The sequence below is a fragment of the Oncorhynchus gorbuscha genome, linkage group LG07 (genome assembly GCF_021184085.1).
Source record: "Oncorhynchus gorbuscha isolate QuinsamMale2020 ecotype Even-year linkage group LG07, OgorEven_v1.0, whole genome shotgun sequence".
NCBI classification, from domain to species: Eukaryota; Metazoa; Chordata; class Actinopteri; order Salmoniformes; family Salmonidae; genus Oncorhynchus; species Oncorhynchus gorbuscha.
This window is the reverse complement of record NC_060179.1, coordinates 80,616,967-80,635,715: the sequence shown is the minus strand read 5'-3', so window position 1 is coordinate 80,635,715 and position 18,749 is coordinate 80,616,967. Positions and strand designations below refer to the sequence as shown.

The 18,749-nt window shown below is 45.8% G+C and overlaps 1 protein-coding gene across 1 annotated transcript; it reads left to right on the top strand.

Moving 5' to 3' along the window:
• Positions 1-538: 538 nt before the first annotated feature.
• LOC124039383 (Usher syndrome type-1G protein homolog) lies at positions 539-18,310 on the top strand. Its single transcript, XM_046355347.1, has 7 exons — positions 539-825; positions 9,975-10,200; positions 14,045-14,269; positions 14,524-14,685; positions 15,246-15,295; positions 15,358-16,005; positions 17,343-18,310. Exons 1-6 carry the CDS (start codon positions 632-634, stop codon positions 16,001-16,003), a joined length of 1,503 nt encoding a protein of 500 aa, XP_046211303.1. The 5' UTR covers positions 539-631; the 3' UTR covers positions 16,004-16,005; positions 17,343-18,310.
• Positions 18,311-18,749: the final 439 nt, after the last annotated feature.

The window sequence follows — 18,749 nt, the reverse complement described above, 5'->3', positions numbered from 1 at the left end:
CCAAAGGAAAAAAACGTCAGTGCCTGTTACTGCTTGTTTGAACACAGCCGGCACCCATTCACTGACTTCATATAGTCTTCTGTGTTACCTAGATATTACCCAGATATAGCAGGAGATAAGAACTCAAATAATCTGATACTAAAGTCATAAAAGCTCGTCAGGCTACTGTTGAATCGTTTCCGTGTTCTGAGCTAGTAATCTACTGTACAGTGGCACATGTTATTAAAATGCAATAATGAATAATGAATAATGACATTACTAATTGATTCAGTAAAATTAGCCGGGCCTAATTGAAATTGTTAGGCTACTATTCAGAATTGAATACTGTTAATGGATTTAAAAAATGCATTCACAATTCATTTGCTAATTAAGGTTAAAACTAAAACAAATAATTACAGTGAGATCTCCATGATCTGCACAGGTTTAAGGCTGTCAACTTCTCTGAACCCCTCCCTGTTTGACAACCGTCTGATGTGTCCCCCTGGCAACCGCTCTGGCTTCTCTCTGTAGTCCCTGCCTCCTTCCTGGGGGAAGCGTCAACCTACGACCCAACAGAACACTGAGCGTCTTGTACAAACTTGCCCCCTCGGAGGGAAAGCTCTTAGCACACCTAGATGCCAAATAACTGACCATGAGCCAGGCTATCAGAGCCGTAGGCACTATGAACGACAAGTACCACCGGGCAGCCCGGGATGGCTACCTGGACCTACTCAGAGAGGCCACTCGGAAGCAGCTCAACGCGCCCGATGAAGACGGAATGACACCGACGTTATGGGCTGCGTACCACGGCAACCTTGATGCGCTCCGACTCGTTGTGGGAAGAGGGTAAGCTTCGTTACGTTTCCTAAGCAGCCGATAAAGCCTATAGCTTCTCTTGCGAGGAAGTAACAAGGCAACTAATTTAAAAAATAGCTCAGGTGTCCCGATTGCAAATTGGCCTACCAGTTGAAGTGTCAACAAACAGGTGCGGAGGAGCATTGTCGCATGTCAGTGCAGCGTGCGCAAAGGCAAGTTTGCAATTTATGCACAGTATCTTCTCACTTCCTTCCATCTGAAAGGGCAGAGTCAGAGCAATATAGCCTAGACCAGAGACATGCAATTATGTATATGTTTATATACAGTGCATTCGGAAAGTAGTCAGACCCCTTGACCTTTCCACATTTAGTTACGTTACAGCTTTATTCTAAAATTGATTAATTCGTTTTTCCCCCTCATTAATCTACACACAATACCCCATAATGACAAATCGAAAGCAGGTTTTTATAAATGTTTGCAAATAAAAAAACTGAAATATCACATTTACATAAGTATTCAGACCCTTTACTCAATACTTTGTTGAAGCACCTTTGGCAGCGATTACAGCCTCTAGTCTTCTTGGGAATGAAGGTACCTGCTTGGCACACCTGTATTTGGGGAGTTTCTTCCATTCTTCTCTGCAGATCTTCTCAAGCTAAGTCAGGTTCTCTCCAGAGATCGGGTTTAAGTCCGGGCTCTGGCTGGACCACTCAAGGACATTCAGAGACTTGTCCCGAAGCCACTCCTGTGTTGTCATGGCTGTGTGCTTAGGTGTTGTTGTCCTGTCCATTTTTTTTAATTGAACCTATTTTAGAGTAAGGCTGTAACATAACAAAATGTGGAACAAGACGTCTGAATACTTTCTCGAATGTTTATTTACTTATATAAGGAATAGGGCTCCATTGGGGACGCACCCAGACAGTCATGGTGATGGGAACTGGTTGGATCAGGGCCATTACAGGTTTACCAGACAGTCATGGTGATGGGAACTGGTTATATCAGAGCCATGACAGGTTTACCAGACAGTCATGGTGATGGGAACTGATTGGATCAGAGCCATTACAGGTTTACCAGACAGTCATGGTGATGGGAACTGGTTGGATCAGGGCCATGACAGGTTTACCAGACAGTCATGGTGATGGGAACTGGTTGGATCAGGGCCATGACAGGTTTACCAGACAGTCATGGTGATGGGAACTGGTTGGATCAGAGCCATGACAGGTTTACCAGACAGTCATGGTGATGGGAACTGGTTGGATCAGGGCCATGACAGGTTTACCAGACAGTCATGGTGATGGGAACTGGTTGGATCAGGGCCATTACAGGTTTACCAGACAGTCATGGTGATGGGAACTGGTTGGATCAGAGCCATGACAGGTTTACCAGACAGTCATGGTGATGGGAACTGGTTGGATCAGAGCCATCACAGGTTTACCAGACAGTCATGGTGATGGGAACTGGTTGGATCAGAGCCATCACAGGTTTACCAGACAGTCATGGTGATGGGAACTGGTTGGATCAGGGCCATGACAGGTTTACCAGACAGTCATGGTGATGGAAACTGGTTGGATCAGATCCATGACAGGTTTACCAGACAGTCGTGGTGATGGGAACTGGTTGGATCAGAGCCATCACAGGTTTACCAGACAGTCATGGTGATGGGAACTGGTTGGATCAGGGCCATTACAGGTTTACCAGACAGTCATGGTGATGGGAACTGGTTGGATCAGAGCCATGACAGGTTTACCAGACAGTCATGGTGATGGGAACTGGTTGGATCAGGGCCATTACAGGTTTACCAGACAGTCATGGTGATGGGAACTGGTTGGATCAGGGCCATGACAGGTTTACCAGACAGTCATGGTGATGGGAACTGGTTGGATCAGAGCCATGACAGGTTTACCAGACAGTCATGGTGATGGGAACTGGTTGGATCAGAGCCATCACAGGTTTACCAGACAGTCATGGTGATGGGAACTGGTTGGATCAGGGCCATGACAGGTTTACCAGACAGTCATGGTGATGGGAACTGGTTGGATCAGAGCCATGACAGGTTTACCAGACAGTCATGGTGATGGGAACTGGTTGGATCAGAGCCATCACAGGTTTACCAGACAGTCATGGTGATGGGAACTGGTTGGATCAGGGCCATGACAGGTTTACCAGACAGTCATGGTGATGGAAACTGGTTGGATCAGATCCATGACAGGTTTACCAGACAGTCATGGTGATGGGAACTGGTTGGATCAGGGCCATTACAGGTTTACCAGACAGTCATGGTGATGGGAACTGGTTGGATCAGAGCCATGACAGGTTTACCAGACAGTCATGGTGATGGGAACTGGTTGGATCAGAGCCATGACAGGTTTACCAGACAGTCATGGTGATGGGAACTGGTTGGATCAGGGCCATGACAGGTTTACCAGACAGTCATGGTGATGGGAACTGGTTGGATCAGAGCCATGACAGGTTTACCAGACAGTCATGGTGATGGGAACTGGTTGGATCAGAGCCATCACAGGTTTACCAGACAGTCATGGTGATGGGAACTGGTTGGATCAGGGCCATGACAGGTTTACCAGACAGTCATGGTGATGGGAACTGGTTGGATCAGAGCCATGACAGGTTTACCAGACAGTCATGGTGATGGGAACTGGTTGGATCAGAGCCATGACAGGTTTACCAGACAGTCATGGTGATGGGAACTGGTTGGATCAGGGCCATTACAGGTTTACCAGACAGTCATGGTGATGGGAACTGGTTGGATCAGGGCCATTACAGGTTTACCAGACAGTCATGGTGATGGGAACTGGTTGGATCAGAGCCATCACAGGTTTACCAGACAGTCATGGTGATGGGAACTGGTTGGATCAGGGCCATGACAGGTTTACCAGACAGTCATGGTGATGGGAACTGGTTGGATCAGGGCCATTACAGGTTTACCAGACAGTCATGGTGATGGGAACTGGTTGAATCAGGGCCATTACAGGTTTACCAGACAGTCATGGTGATGGGAACTGGTTGGATCAGGGCCATTACAGGTTTACCAGACAGTCATGGTGATGGGAACTGGTTGGATCAGAGCCATGACAGGTTTACCAGACAGTCATGGTGATGGGAACTGGTTGGATCAGAGCCATGACAGGCTGGTCCAGGAATCCAACACGCTAACCTGGCATTGAACTGCAGAAGATCACTAAAACCTTCAGTCAACTGGTTCAGATTACTGTCTAGGAACAACATTTACATTCAAACGGCCACTTTAGTGCCAGCTCGGGATTTATGTCTGCTAGTTTGACCCTCCTCACCCCGTCCAACATGGCTGTTAATGTGATGGACACCTCTGTGTTTCCATTTTAACAAGCCTAATCAAAGGCAAATGTCACTGACAGAAGGATGGCCTGCTAACCAATACTCTCTCAGACACCAATGCACAACCGTGCTGCGTGAATACTTATGCGCGTGTGCAAGCGTGTACACACACACACACACAGACACACACACACGCACACGCACGCACACGCACACACACACACACACACACACACACACACACACACACACACACACACACACACACACACACACACACACACACACACACACACACACACACACACACACACACACACACACACACACACACACACACACACACACACACACACACACACACACACACACACACACACACACACACCTCTATGGAAGTAGCAGTGGAAAGGGAAAGGGGAATACCAGTCGGTTGTACAACTGAATGCCTTCAACTGAAATGTGTCTTCCGCTTTTAACCCAACACCTCTGAATCAGAGGTGTTTTCATTCAGACTGACTTTTGAAAGGGCCCACTCCTCCACCACATTGTTAGCCTGCGGGTAAGTTCGAACTCCTGTCCTTGTGAGCTACAGTAGTATATGATAGAAGTTTGGTAAGACAGATTTAAGTTTCCTTGCGTTAAAGTCCCCGGCTACTAGGAGCGCCGCCTCTGGGTCAACGTTTTCCTGTTTGCTCATGGCGGAATACAGCTCATTGAGTGCGCTCTTATTGCCAGCATCAGTCTGTGGTGGAATGTGGACAGCTACGAAAATTACAGATGAAAACTCTCTAGGTAGATAGTGTGGTCTAAAACCTTGAGACTTCCTTAGATATCGTGCACCAGCTGTTATTTACAAAAATACATAGTCCACCGCCCCTTGTCTTACCAGATGCTGCTGTTCTGTCCTACTTATACAGCGTATAACCAGCCAGCTGTATGTTGATAATGTCATTGTTCAGCCACGACTCCGTGAAGCTTAAGATATCACAATTTTGAATGTCCCATTAAACTACCAATCTTCCGCGTAGGACATCAATATATTTTCCAAAGTTTGTTAGCCGAATGGAAGAAATGGGGATTTATTAGATTGCCTTTGAATTCTCAGAAGGCAGGCCGCCCTCTGGCCCCTGTTACTCCGCCTTCTCTTCACACAAATGACGGGGATCTGGGCCTGTTCCCGGGAGAGCAGTATGTCATTCACGTCAGGCTCGTCGGACTCGTTAAAGGAAAAATAGTATTCTGCCAGTCCGTGGTGAGCAATCACAGTTCTAATGACCAGAAGTTTTTTTTTCGGTCATGAGAGATATGGTAGCAGCAACATTATAAACACAATAAGTAAAAAAAATAAGTTACAAACAACGCAAAGAAACAAACAAAAAAACACAATTGGTTAGAAATACGGCCGATTGTTCTCCGGCGCCATCTTGCATCTCAGTGCTAGAGGCATCACTACAGACCCTGGTTCAATTCCAGGCTGTATCACAACCGGCCGTGATTGGAAGTCCCATAGGGCGGTGCACAATTGGCCCAGTGTCATTAGGGTTTGTCCGGGGTTTGTCCGGGGTTTGTCCGGGGTTTGTCCGGGGTTTGTCCGGGGTTTGCCCGGGGTAGGCCGTCATTGTAAATAATAATTTGTTTTTAACTGACTTGCCTAGTTAAATAAAGGTTTAAAAAATTGTTTTAATATACATCTCCCAGTCAGAAGGTCCTGTACGGTCAGAATATACCCTCAGCAGTCTAGCAATGGTGCTTTCTGACTTCCAATGGGAAACAAGAGAGACGCGGGATTTAGGAGTAAGGCTATGTTATCGTTTGATAAGTAGGCTACTCTTTCAGCTACCGAAGCTCCTTTGTGCATGTGTACAGACAGTATAGGTAAAAATACCTCTCTTTTGTGGAAGGTTTAAGTGCTGGACAAGCAGGTGTGGATGGAAGGGCTATAACGCCTATTTAGAGAGCCTTTTGACAACCCAATATGGTGTAGACAGCACCCAGGAGAACCAGAGTAGAAGAGAGGAGGAGGGTAGGGGGAGATGGGACAAGAGGAGGGTAGGGAGAGAGGACAGGGGGGAGAGGACAGGAGGAGGAGGGTGGTGGGAGATGGGACAAGAGGAGGGCAGGGAGCGAGGACAGTGCAGGAGGGACAGGAGGAGGCGGGTAGGGGGAGAGGACAGGAGGAGGAGGGTAGGGAGAGAGGGCAGAAGAGGAGAGTAGAGAGGGAGGGTACAGAGAGCGAGATAGGGCAGAAGAGGAGAGTAGAGAGAGAGAGAGAGAGGACAAGAGGAGGGTAGGGGGAGAGGACAAGAGGAGGGTAGGCAGAGATCAGAGGAGGGTAGGGGGAAGAAGAGAGTAGGAGAGTAGGGTCAATACTCCAGGTATATGTCAAGACCTTAGTGACAGGTTTATAAGGCATGATGGTAATTAAGTGTGGAGAGAGCAGTAGATATTGATGCCTGAAAGAAGCAGCAGTGTCAGAAGTGTAAATTAGATATTAACAGCGTAGATTTTGTCTGTAGAGGAAAGGTCAGGGTGAGGGATAGGACTAATAGGACAGACAGATCCTCTAACAACAGTCCCGGAGCATTGATGCTGCAGCAAAGGCCCAGGCTGGTGGTGGCTGAGATAAGGATGGACAGGTCCAGGCTGGTGGTGGCTGAGATAAGGATGGACAGGTCCAGGCTGGTGGTGGCTGAGATAAGAATGGACAGGTCCAGGCTGGTGGTGGCTGAGATAAGGATGGACAGGCCCAGGCTGGTGGTGGCTGAGATAGGGATGGACAGGTCCAGGCTGGTGGTGGCTGAGATAAGGATGGACAGGTCCAGGCTGGTGGTGGCTGAGATAGGGATGGACAGGCCCAGGCTGGTGGTGGCTGAGATAAGGATGGACAGGTCCAGGCTGGTGGTGGCTGAGATAAGGATGGACAGGTCCAGGCTGGTGGTGGCTGAGATAAGAATGGACAGGTCCAGGCTGGTGGTGGCTGAGATAAGGATGGACAGGCCCAGGCTGGTGGTGGCTGAGATAGGGATGGACAGGCCCAGGCTGGTGGTGACTGAGATAAGGATGGACAGGCCCAGAGCTGGTGGTGGCTGAGATAGGGATGGACAGGCCCAGGCTGGTGGTGGCTGAGATAAGGATGGACAGGCCCAGGCTGGTGGTGGCTGAGATAGGGATGGACAGTCCCAGAGCTGGTGGTGGCTGAGATAGGGATGGACAGGCCCAGGCTGGTGGTGGCTGAGATAGGGATGGACAGGCCCAGGCTGGTGGTGACTGAGATAAGGATGGATAGGCCCAGAGCTGGTGGTGGCTGAGATAGGGATGGACAGGCCCAGGCTGGTGGTGGCTGAGATAAGGATGGACAGGCCCAGGTTGGTGGTGGCTGAGATAAGGATGGACAGGCCCAGGCTGGTGGTGGCTGAGATAAGGATGGACAGGTCCAGGCTGGTGGTGGCTGAGATAAGGATGGACAGGCCCAGGCTGGTGGTGGCTGAGATAGGGATGGACAGGCCCAGAGCTGTGGTGGATATCAGAAGGCCTGCAAAAAATTAGGAGGAGCTTGCATACTACCGGAACTTAGCAATACTCCTACTTCTTCTCTGCTTTATACGGGCCTCTTTCTATGTCGTATCTAAAAGGTACAAGGAAAAGAATGGGGCTGAACATATAGGATGGTTTACCAGAACTATTAGACATGATCTTGGACTAAATGGCACTGAATTTAGATGCTCTAACTGGGGGACATATTTCATGCACTAAATTTAGATGCTCTGACTGGGGAACATATTTCATACACTGAATATAGATGCTCTGACTGGGGGACATAATAGTGTCCTATTACTATTTCCTGAGATTGAGCGAGCAGATTTGGAAATCAGAAGCTGTAGCCTAATTTTCAAATAAATGATACATGAAAACAAGAAAGTTATGAGGCTTTGTTTTATTCACGTATCAACCCCAGTTGTTTTGGTCTTTAACTGGGCCACATTGTCGGGTAGTAGGGTTGGCTTACTGTTGAGTCAGATCTCTTGGTTGTCCCGTTGATAGTCGGATCTCTTGGTTGTCCCGTTGATAGTCAGATCTCTTGGCTGTCCTGTTGATACTCAGATCTCTTGGTTGTCCCGTTGATAGTCAGATCTCTTGGTTGTCCCGTTGATAGTCAGATCTCTTGGCTGTCCTGTTGATACTCAGATCTCTTGGTTGTCCCGTTGATAGTCAGATCTCTTGGTTGTCCCGTTGATAGTCAGATCTCTGGGCTGTCCCGTTGATACTTGGTTGTCCCGTTGATACTTGGTTGTCCCGTTGATAGTCAGATCTCTTGGTTGTCCCGTTGATAGTCAGATCTCTTGGTTGTCCCGTTGATAGTCAGATCTCTTGGTTGTCCCGTTGATAGTCAGATCTCTTGGTTGTCCCGTTGATACTCAGATCTCTTTGATGCACATTGATGACGATGCATATTGACGATGACGATGACGATGTATGTAAATGCATGAATGTTCAATTTGTACAGACATGCAGGAAGTAGAAATCAGGGTCAAGTGTATGAAGAACAGCCAGCGTTCATCAGGATGCAACATTTTGGAATGTTCAGATAGAAATATGTTATGTAGAACAAACTGACTTGTAGAATAATGAATCACAACTGCTCTTTTTGTGGCATTTCTATCTGCCATGTTCGACAACATTTGGCAACTGAACATGGCCCAGGTGTTGACCTTTGCGGCTCACTGGGGTCACAGCTTCTCTGGGTGTCTGTGAGAGAAAAGATTCTCAGTCCATATGTTGAATAATACATGTTAACATCGCTGTAATGTTTCACCTGCACCACCTCAATTATTAATCACACCACAGCCACGCTGGACCGGATGGGTGAGGGCAACACAGGAAAGGGGAGGGGCTCTGACACGCAAAGCAGGAAGTGATATATAACTGTCATGTCATGACATCCTTGTGTTGTATAATGTTTGTGCCTTTTCATCAAAAGATCCCTCACTGTTTGAGGGTATATATGTCACTTTGTATTTGTTTAAAGGTATAATTATAAGTTGCAGAGTCATGGTCTGTAGTCAGCACAGTAGAAATGGTAGTCAGCAGTATGACATGAGGTCACCCAATTGGGTCATCTTACTTCCTGAATTTACTGTGAAAGAGGCATAGCTAAGCAGAGGTGGGTTCATTTTTCTCTGTTCTGTAAACCTGTTGATTTACAGAGTCATTATTGGGTCATTATCGGGTCATTATCATGTCATTATCATGTTAATGCCATGATCGTTACCAGGTCATTATTGTGTCATTATTGTGTCATTATCAGGTCATTGGCATTTGGGGCGGCAGGGTAGCCTAGTGGTTAGAGCGTTGCACTAGTAACCGGAAGGTTGCAAGTTCAAACCCCCGAGCTGACAAGGTACAAATCTGTCGTTCTGCCCCTGAACAGGCAGTTAACCCACTGTTCCTAGGCCGTCATTGTAAATAAGAATTTGTTCTTAACTGACTTGCCTAGTAAAATAAAGGTAAAATAAATAAATAAAAATAATCGGGCGCGATCAGGTCATGATCAGGACATTATCGGGTCATTATCGGGTCATTATCAGGTCATTATCAGGTCATTATCATGTCATTATCGGGTGTCACACACATACGGTAGGTATACACACCATGTCTCAGTTTCCCGGAACCAGATTAAGTCTATTCCTGGATGGAAATCGAGTGTGATTTTTTTGTTGTCCAGAAGTAAATCTGGATGTAGGAAAGTACATGTTAACATCTGTAATTGATGGCCTACGCTGAAGCAGCGGTAAAAGGCCTGAGTTTTATTATGTACTGTGTCTTTTTAATCCTTGTGTTCCTTCTCCTCCTCTCCCTCCTCCCAGAGGTGACCCTGACAAGTGTGATATTTGGGGCAACACTCCGCTCCATCTGGCCGCCGCCAACGGCCACCACAGCTGCCTGTCCTTCCTGGTGTCGTTCGGTGCCAATGTGTGGTGCCTGGACAACGACTACCACACGCCCCTCGACATGGCCGCCACCAAGAGCCACATGGACTGTGTCCGATACCTGGACTCCATCGCCGCCAAGCAGTCTGTCCTCAACCCCAAGGTGAGGTATCCGGAGCAATGACAAGGAACAGTCATCTGATCACAGGAAGAAACATTACTGAGACTACTAAATGACCATTGGCACGTATAGCCTACATATCATTTGTAAATGTACGTAGTTCTGTTCTTGTCTACTAATGTTCTGTATTATGTCATTTGTCATATTCAATGTGGACCCCAGGAAAGGTAGTTGCTGCTTTGGCAACAGTTAATGGGGATCCAAATAAAATACAAATACCAATTTTATACCAGTAGGTTGTAAAAAATATATATTTTACCATCATACTTGTATCCCTTTAAACAAAATGTTTGTACTTGAATTATATTTCAGTTATTGTTTAAATTATATTTGTTATACACCTGTTCTGCCAGTCACATTCTGTCGAAAGTCCCCAAAGTACACACATCCATGGGTCACTCGTCTTTTCAGTTCACTGCAGCTAGCGACTGGAACGAGTTGCAACAAACACTCAAACTGGACAGTTTTATCTCCATCTCGTAATTCAAAGACTCAATCATGGACACTCTTACTGACAGTTGTGGCTGCTTTGCGTGATGTATTGTTGTCTCTACCTTCTTGCCCTTTGTGTTGTTGTCTGTGCCCAATAATTTTTGTACCATATTTTGTGCTGCTGCCATGTTGTGTTGCTACCATGTTGTTGTCATGTTGTGTTGCTACCATGTTGTTGTCATGTTGTGTTGCTACCATGTTGTTGTCATTTATGTAGTGTTGTTGCTACTCTATTTATGTTGTTGTCATGTTGTTGTTGCTACCATGTTGTTGTATGTGTCATGTTGTGTTGCTACCATGCTATGTTGTTGTCTTAGGTCTCTATATATGTAGTGTTGTAGTGTCTCTATTTATGTAGTGTTGTCTCTATTTATGTAGTGTTGTCTCTATTTATGTAGTGTTGTCTCTCTTTATGTAGTGTTGTAGTGTCTCTCTTTATGTAGTGTTGTGTTGTCTCTCTTTATGTAGTGTTGTAGTGTCTCTCTTTATGTAGTGTTGTCTCTCTTTATGTAGTGTTGTGTTGTCTCTCTCTATGTGTCTCTCTTTATGTAGTGTTGTAGAGTCTCTCTTTATGTAGTGTTGTAGTGTCTCTATTTATGTAGTGTTGTCTCTCTTTATGTAGTGTTGTAGTGTCTCTATTTATGTAGTGTTGTCTCTCTTTATGTAGTGTTGTGTTGTCTCTCTTTATGTAGTGTTGTAGTGTCTCTCTTTATGTAGTGTTGTAGAGTCTCTCTTTATGTAGTGTTGTAGTGTCTCTCTTTATGTAGTGTTGTAGTGTCTCTCTTTATTTGTTGTAGTGTCTCTATTTATGTAGTGTTGTGTTGTCTCTATTTATGTAGTGTTGTCTCTCTCTAGTGTTGTATGTGTTTGTGTGTGTGTTGTGTTGTCTCTCTTTATGTAGTGTTGTAGTGTCTCTATTTATGTAGTATTGTGTTGTCTCTCTTTATGTAGTGTTGTGTTGTCTCTCTTTATGTAGTGTTGTCTCTCTTTATGTAGTGTTGTGTTGTCTCTCTTTATGTAGTGTTGTCTCTCTTTATGTAGTGTTGTCTCTCTTTATGTTGTGTTGTCTCTCTCTATGTAGTGTTGTCTCTCTTTATGTTGTGTTGTCTCTCTTTATGTAGTGTTGTCTGTCTATGTAGTGTTGTCTCTCTCTATGTAGTGTTGTCTCTCTCTTTTGTATGTAGTGTTGTGTTGTCTCTCTTTATGTAGTGTTGTGTTGTCTCTCTTTATGTAGTCTCTCTTTATGTAGTGTTGTCTGTAGTGTTGTGGTGTCTCTCTTTATGTAGTGTCTCTCTTTGTAGTCTCTCTTTATGTAGTGTTGTGTTGTCTCTCTCTATGTCTCTCTTTATGTATGTGTTGTGGTGTTGTCTCTCTTTATGTAGTGTTGTGTTGTCTCTCTCTATGTAGTGTTGTCTCTCTTTATGTAGTGTTGTGTTGTCTCTCTCTATGTAGTGTTGTCTCTCTTTATGTAGTGTTGTCTCTCTTTATGTAGTGTTGTCTCTCTTTATGTAGTGTTGTGTTGTCTCTCTTTATGTAGTGTTGTGTTGTCTCTCTCTATGTAGTGTTGTCTCTCTTTATGTAGTGTGTCTCTCTTTATGTAGTGTGTTGTCTCTCTCTATGTAGTGTTGTGTCTCTTTATGTAGTGTTGTCTCTCTTTATGTAGTGTTGTCTCTCTTTAGTGTTGTCTCTCTTTTATGTGTGTTGTGTTGTCTCTCTCTCTCTTTATGTAGTGTTGTGTGTCTCTCTTTATGTAGTGTTGTCTCTCTTTATGTTGTGTTGTCTCTTTTAGTGTTTGTCTCTCTTTGTGTAGTGTTGTCTCTCTTTATGTAGTGTTGTGTTGTCTCTCTCTATGTAGTGTTGTGTTGTCTCTCTTTATGTAGTGTTGTGTTGTCTCTCTCTATGTAGTGTTGTCTCTCTTTATGTAGTGTTGTCTCTCTTTGTGTAGTGTTGTCTCTCTTTATGTAGTGTTGTGTTGTCTCTCTCTATGTAGTGTTGTCTCTCTTTATGTAGTGTTGTCTCTCTTTATGTAGTGTTGTCTCTCTTTGTGTAGTGTTGTCTCTCTTTATGTAGTGTTGTCTCTCTTTATGTAGTGTTGTCTCTCTTTGTGTAGTGTTGTGGTGTCTCTCTTTGTGTAGTGTTGTGGTGTCTCTCTTTATGTAGTGTTGTCTCTCTTTGTGTAGTGTTGTGGTGTCTCTCTTTATGTAGTGTTGTCTCTCTTTATGTAGTGTTGTCTCTCTTTATGTAGTGTTGTGGTGTCTCTCTTTATGTAGTGTTGTGGTGTCTCTCTCTATGTAGTGTTGTAGTGTCTCTCTTTATGTAGTGTTGTCTCTCTTTTATGTAGTGTTGTCTCTCTTTATGTAGTGTTGTCTCTCTTTATGTAGTGTTGTGTTGTCTCTCTCTATGTAGTGTTGTGTTGTCTCTCTTTATGTAGTGTTGTAGTGTCTCTCTTTATGTAGTGTTGTGGTGTCTCTCTTTATGTAGTGTTGTGGTGTCTCTATTTATGTAGTGTTGTGGTGTCTCTCTTTATGTCGTGGTGTCTTTATGTCGTGTTGTGGTGTCTTTCTTTATGTAGTGGTGTCTCTCTTTATGTAGTGTTGTGTTGTCTCTCTTTATGTAGTGTTGTGGTGTCTCTCTTTATGTAGTGTTGTGGTGTCTCTATTTATATAGTGTTGTGGTGTCTCTCTTTATGTCGTGGTGTCTCTCTTTATGTAGTGTTGTCTCTCTTTATGTAGTGTTGTGGTGTCTCTCTTTATGTAGTGTTGTCTCTCTTTATGTAGTGTTGTAGTGTCTCTCTTTATGTAGTGTTGTCTCTCTTGTCGTGATGTGTGTTTTGTCCTGTATTTTATTTATTTATTTATTTTTAATCCCAAGGGAAGCCTTTTGCTTTTTAGTACACCGTCATTGTACATAAGAATGTGTTCTTAACTAGGCAAGTCAGTTAAATAAAGGTAAAAAAATATATAATACTAATTAGGAACAACTTCCTAATATTGAGTTGCAAAGTCAAACCGGCGCTCCTGGCGCCTACCCCGTTCAAAAGCACTTCAGTATTTTTCCTTGCCTATTCAACCTCTGAATGGCACATATACCCAATCCATGTCTCAAGGTTTAAACATCCTTCTTTAACCCGTCTCCTCCTCTTCATCTGCACTGATCGAAGTGGATTTAACAAGTGACATCGATAAGGGATCATAGCTTTCACCTGGGTCAGTCTATGTCATGGAAAGATTGTTCTTAATGTTTTGAATACTCACTTTGAATTGTATAGCCTAAACTGCAATGGTGTATATGTGATATTTAAATAGTGAATAAATAGATCTACTTCTTCTACAAGCTGGTGGAGAAGCTGAAAGACAGAGCATTCCGCGCAACAGAAAGGAGGATAAAGGACTGTGTGAAGATGCAGCAGAAACACCACCAGCGGCTGGAGAGAACGTTCCTGAAGGAGAGCGTGAGGTCGGATAACTCAGACGCCATGAGTTTCTCTAGTTATAACAGCAGCAGCACGCTAAGCCGCAATCTTCCTCAGTTCAACACTGCCAACATGCCATACTCACAGGTCAGAGGTCAAAAGCATTTCTTCCCTGCTGCTTCGCTGTCAATTTCTCATGATAGTCAACGGCAGTTTGAATAAATCATTTGATATTGTTTTTACGTTCCCTGATAAATAAGTTAAGGAGTAAGCTCAATAAATTTCAGCTATTGATCATTGTCCTTTTTCATATGTCAAACTCTGCCTTGCTTTACATTTAGTAAATGATCTGTGTAATGTCCTCTGCTGAGTCCACATGTCGATCTTTTCAATCTATACAGGCCACTGTACACTCCACAGCCAAGGGGAGGACCAAGATTCACAAGAAGCTAGAGAAGAAGAAACAGGTGGACGGCACCTTTAAGATCTACGAGGATGGGAGGAAGAGCGTTCGCTCGCTGTCTGGCCTTCAGCTTGGCCAGGACGTCATGTTCCTAAAGCAGGTAGAACAAGTAGCTACTGTATGTAAAGACACAACATCCAAAACAGTTGGCTCTAACTAACGGAAAGTTAGCTTTAGAAAATAAACGCACTCTATTCTTCCAAACCCATTACATTTCCCACAGGCTTAGTGCTGAAACCTCCTGGGTTATTTCCAATACATTTCCCACAGGCTTAGTGCTGAAACCTCCTGTTATTTCCATTACATTTCCCACAGGCTTAGTGCTGAAACCTGGGTTATTTCCAATACATTTCCCACAGGCTTAGTGCTGAAACCTCCTGGGTTATTTCCATTACATTTCCCACAGGCTTAGTGCTGAAACCTCCTGGGTTATTTCCATTACATTTCCCACAGGCTTAGTGCTGAAACATCCTGGGTTATTTCCATTACATTTCCCACAGGCTTAGTGCTGAAACCTCCTGGGTTATTTCCAATACATTTCCCACAGGCTTAGTGCTTAAACCTGGGTTATTTCCATTACATTTCCCACAGGCTTAGTGCTGAAACCTCCTGGGTTATTTCCATTAAAATGGTTTCTCTTCATTAATGTTCCTTCAACAGGAAACTTACGCCAACTCTCAGGACCACTCGCGCCTCAACATCCGGGACATGTTCCCTCACCACGGCAACAACCACGATCACCATGACAACGACCACTACGATGACGATGAAGGGCCGACACCATCTTCCACCTCTCCCGTGCCATCAGCAACCCGGTTCTCCACGAGGCCGCCTACTCCGAGATCAGCACTGACTCGGGCCGTGACTCCCTTTTCACCCGGCCCGGTCTTGGAACCATGGTGTTCCGACGGAACTACGTCTCCGATGGCCTCTTCGCCATTGGAGCCCGGGACGAGGGTTCTGTGGCTGGCTCCGAGCCGGTGGGTCGTGCCCCTAACGTCCGCCTCCATGGCCGTCTCCCCCGGCGCCAGACCAGCCTGGATGATGCAATAAAGATAGACAGCATCATGAGTGCCCTGAGCCTCCAGGAGAGGAACCTGCAGGAGCTGCCCTGGGAGGAGGCTGACGTGGGCCTGGACGAGGAGCTGCCCTGGGAGGAGGCTGACGTGGGCCTGGACGAGGAGCTGGAGCCTGAGAGTGGACGCCTGGAGACGTTTCTTGCCTCCCAGAGCCTGGGGGAGTTCATGCCCATTTTCAGAAGGGAGAAGATTGACCTCCAAGCTCTGTTGCTCTGCTCAGACCAGGACCTGACCTCCATACACATCCCACTGGGACCCAGGAAGAAGCTGCTAAAGGCTTGTAAGAGACGGCTGGACACCCTGGAGGAACCAGAGGGCATCGAGGACACTGAGCTCTGACGGTCAGTATTACTGTACAAATTACTACATGAAGTCTATGACAGGCAAAGCACGTTACTTTGTTAATCATGGCTCAAAAAGCAGAAGGAATCAAGGACACTGAGCAAGGACACTGAGCAAGGACACTGAGAGGGTCAGTACGACAGACTTCCTTCCTATGTGTTTGTAGCTAATAGATAAATAGGGCCAGTTTGTAGCTGATAGATAGATAAATAGGGCCAGTTTGTAGCTGATAGATAGATAAATAGGGCCAGTTTGTAGCTGATAGATAAATAGGGCCAGTTTGTAGCTGATAGATAGATTGGGCCAGTTTGTAGCTGATAGATAGATAGGGCCAGTTTGTAGCTGATAGATAAATAGGGGCCAGTTTGTAGCTGATAGATAAATAGGGCCAGTTTGTAGCTGATAGATAAATAGATAGGGCCAGTTTGTAGCTGATAGATAAATAGGGCCAGTTTGTAGCTGATAGATAAATAGGGCCAGTTTGTAGCTGATAGATAGATAAATAGGGCCAGTTTGTAGCTGATAGATAAATAGGGCCAGTTTGTAGCTGATAGATAAATAGGGCCAGTTTGTAGCTGATAGCTAAATAGGGCCAGTTTGTAGCTGATAGATAAATAGGGCCAGTTTGTAGCTGATAGATAGATAGGGCCAGTTTGTAGCTGATAGATAAATAGGGCCAGGTTGTAGCTGATAGATAAATAGGGCCAGTTTGTAGCTGATAGATAAATAGGGCCAGTTTGTAGCTGATAGATAGATAGGGCCAGTTTGTAGCTGATAGATAAATAGGGCCAGTTTGTAGCTGATAGATAGATAAATAGGGCCAGTTTGTAGCTGATAGATAAATAGGGCCAGTTTGTAGCTGATAGATAGATAGGGCCAGTTTGTAGCTGATAGATAAATAGGGCCAGTTTGTAGCTGATAGATAGATAGGGCCAGTTTGTAGCTGATAGATAAATAGGGCCAGTTTGTAGCTGATAGATAGATAGGGCCAGTTTGTAGCTGATAGATAGATAGGGCCAGTTTGTAGCTGATAGATAGATAGGGTGCTTTTACACCTGCATTGTTTGCTGTTTGGGGTTTTAGGCTGGGTTTCTGTACAGCACTTTGAGATATCAGCTGATAGATAGATTTGATTTGGGGGCCAGTTTGTAGCTGATAGATAAATAGGGCCAGTTTGTAGCTGATAGATAAATAGGGCCATCTAGTGGTGTGCTATAGTAAAACACCTGTGATTGAAATACATGTAGAAGATTAGTAATGTGTATTCCCTCTATATAAAAAGTCAATTTCCAAAACAGAGATCACATTGTATGTATTTTGTTTTGTTCATCTACAGAGAGATCTGGATACTTCATCTAGAATGACACACAAAGTCCTGTCTGCCTAGCAGCTCTAGTCCATGGAGAGCTGTGGTCCTACCTAGCAGCCCTAGTCCATGGAGAGCTGTGGTCCTACCTAGCAGCCCTAGTCCATGGAGAGCTGTGGTCCTGCCTAGCAGCCCTAGTCCATGGAGAGCTGTGGTCCTACCTAGCAGCTCTAGTCCATGGAGAGCTGTGGTCCTACCTAGCAGCCCTAGTCCATGGAGAGCTGTGGTCCTACCTAGCAGCCCTAGTCCATGGAGAGCTGTGGTCCTACCTAGCAGCCCTAGTCCATGGAGAGCTGTGGTCCTACCTAGCAGCTCTAGTCCATGGAGAGCTGTGGTCCTACCTAGCAGCCCTAGTCCATGGAGAGCTGTGGTCCTACCTAGCAGCCCTAGTCCATGGAGAGCTGAGATGGTGTTAGGATTATCCACACAGAGCTGTGGTCCTGCCTAGCAGCCCTAGTCCATGGAGAGCTGTGGTCCTACCTAGCAGCCCTAGTCCATGGAGAGCTGTGGTCCTACCTAGCAGCCCTAGTCCATGGAGAGCTGTGGTCCTACCTAGCAGCCCTAGGTCATGGAGTCCTGAGATGGTGTTAGGATTATCCACACAGAGCTGTGGTCCTACCTAGCAGCCCTAGTCCATGGAGAGCTGTGGTCCTACCTAGCAGCCCTAGTCCATGGAGAGCTGTGGTCCTACCTAGCAGCCCTAGGTCATGGAGAGCTGTGGTCCTACCTAGCAGCCCTAGGTCATGGAGAGCTGTGGTCCTACCTAGCAGCCCTAGGTCATGGAGAGCTGTGGTCCTACCTAGCAGCCCTAGGTCATGGAGAGCTGTGGTCCTACCTAGCAGCCCTAGGTCATGGAGAGCTGTGGTCCTACCTAGCAGCTCTAGTCCATGGAGAGCTGTGGTCCTACCTTGCAGCTCTAGTCCATGGAGAGCTGTGGTTCTGCCTAGCAGCCCTAGTCCATGGAGAGCTGTGGTCCTACCTAGCAGCTCTAGTCCAGCTGTGGTCCTAGTCCATGGAGAGCTGTCCATGGTCCTACCTAGCAGCCCTAGTCCATGGAGAGCTGTGGTCCTACCTAGCAGCCCTAGGTCATGGAGAGCTGTGGTCCTACCTAGCAGCTCTAGTCCATGGAGAGCTGTGGTCCTACCTAGCAGCCCTAGGTCATGGAGAGCTGTGGTCCTACCTAGCAGCCCTAGTCCATGGAGAGCTGTGGTCCTACCTAGCAGCCCTAGGTCATGGAGAGCTGTGGTCCTACCTAGCAGCCCTAGTCCATGGAGAGCTGTGGTCCTACCTAGCAGCCCTAGTCCATGGAGAGCTGTGGTCCTACCTAGCAGCCCTAGGTCATGGAGAGCTGTGGTCCTACCTAGCAGCCCTAGGTCA

Coding starts and splice junctions, on each gene's coding strand:
- LOC124039383 (XM_046355347.1), top strand. CDS start 632: ATGAGCCAGGCTATCAGAGCCGTAGGCACTATGAACGACAAGTACCAC. Junction 826..9,974: donor CGACTCGTTGTGGGAAGAGG/GTAAGCTTCGTT, acceptor CCCTCCTCCCAG/AGGTGACCCTGACAAGTGTG. Junction 14,686..15,245: donor ACGTCATGTTCCTAAAGCAG/GTAGAACAAGTA, acceptor TTCCTTCAACAG/GAAACTTACGCCAACTCTCA.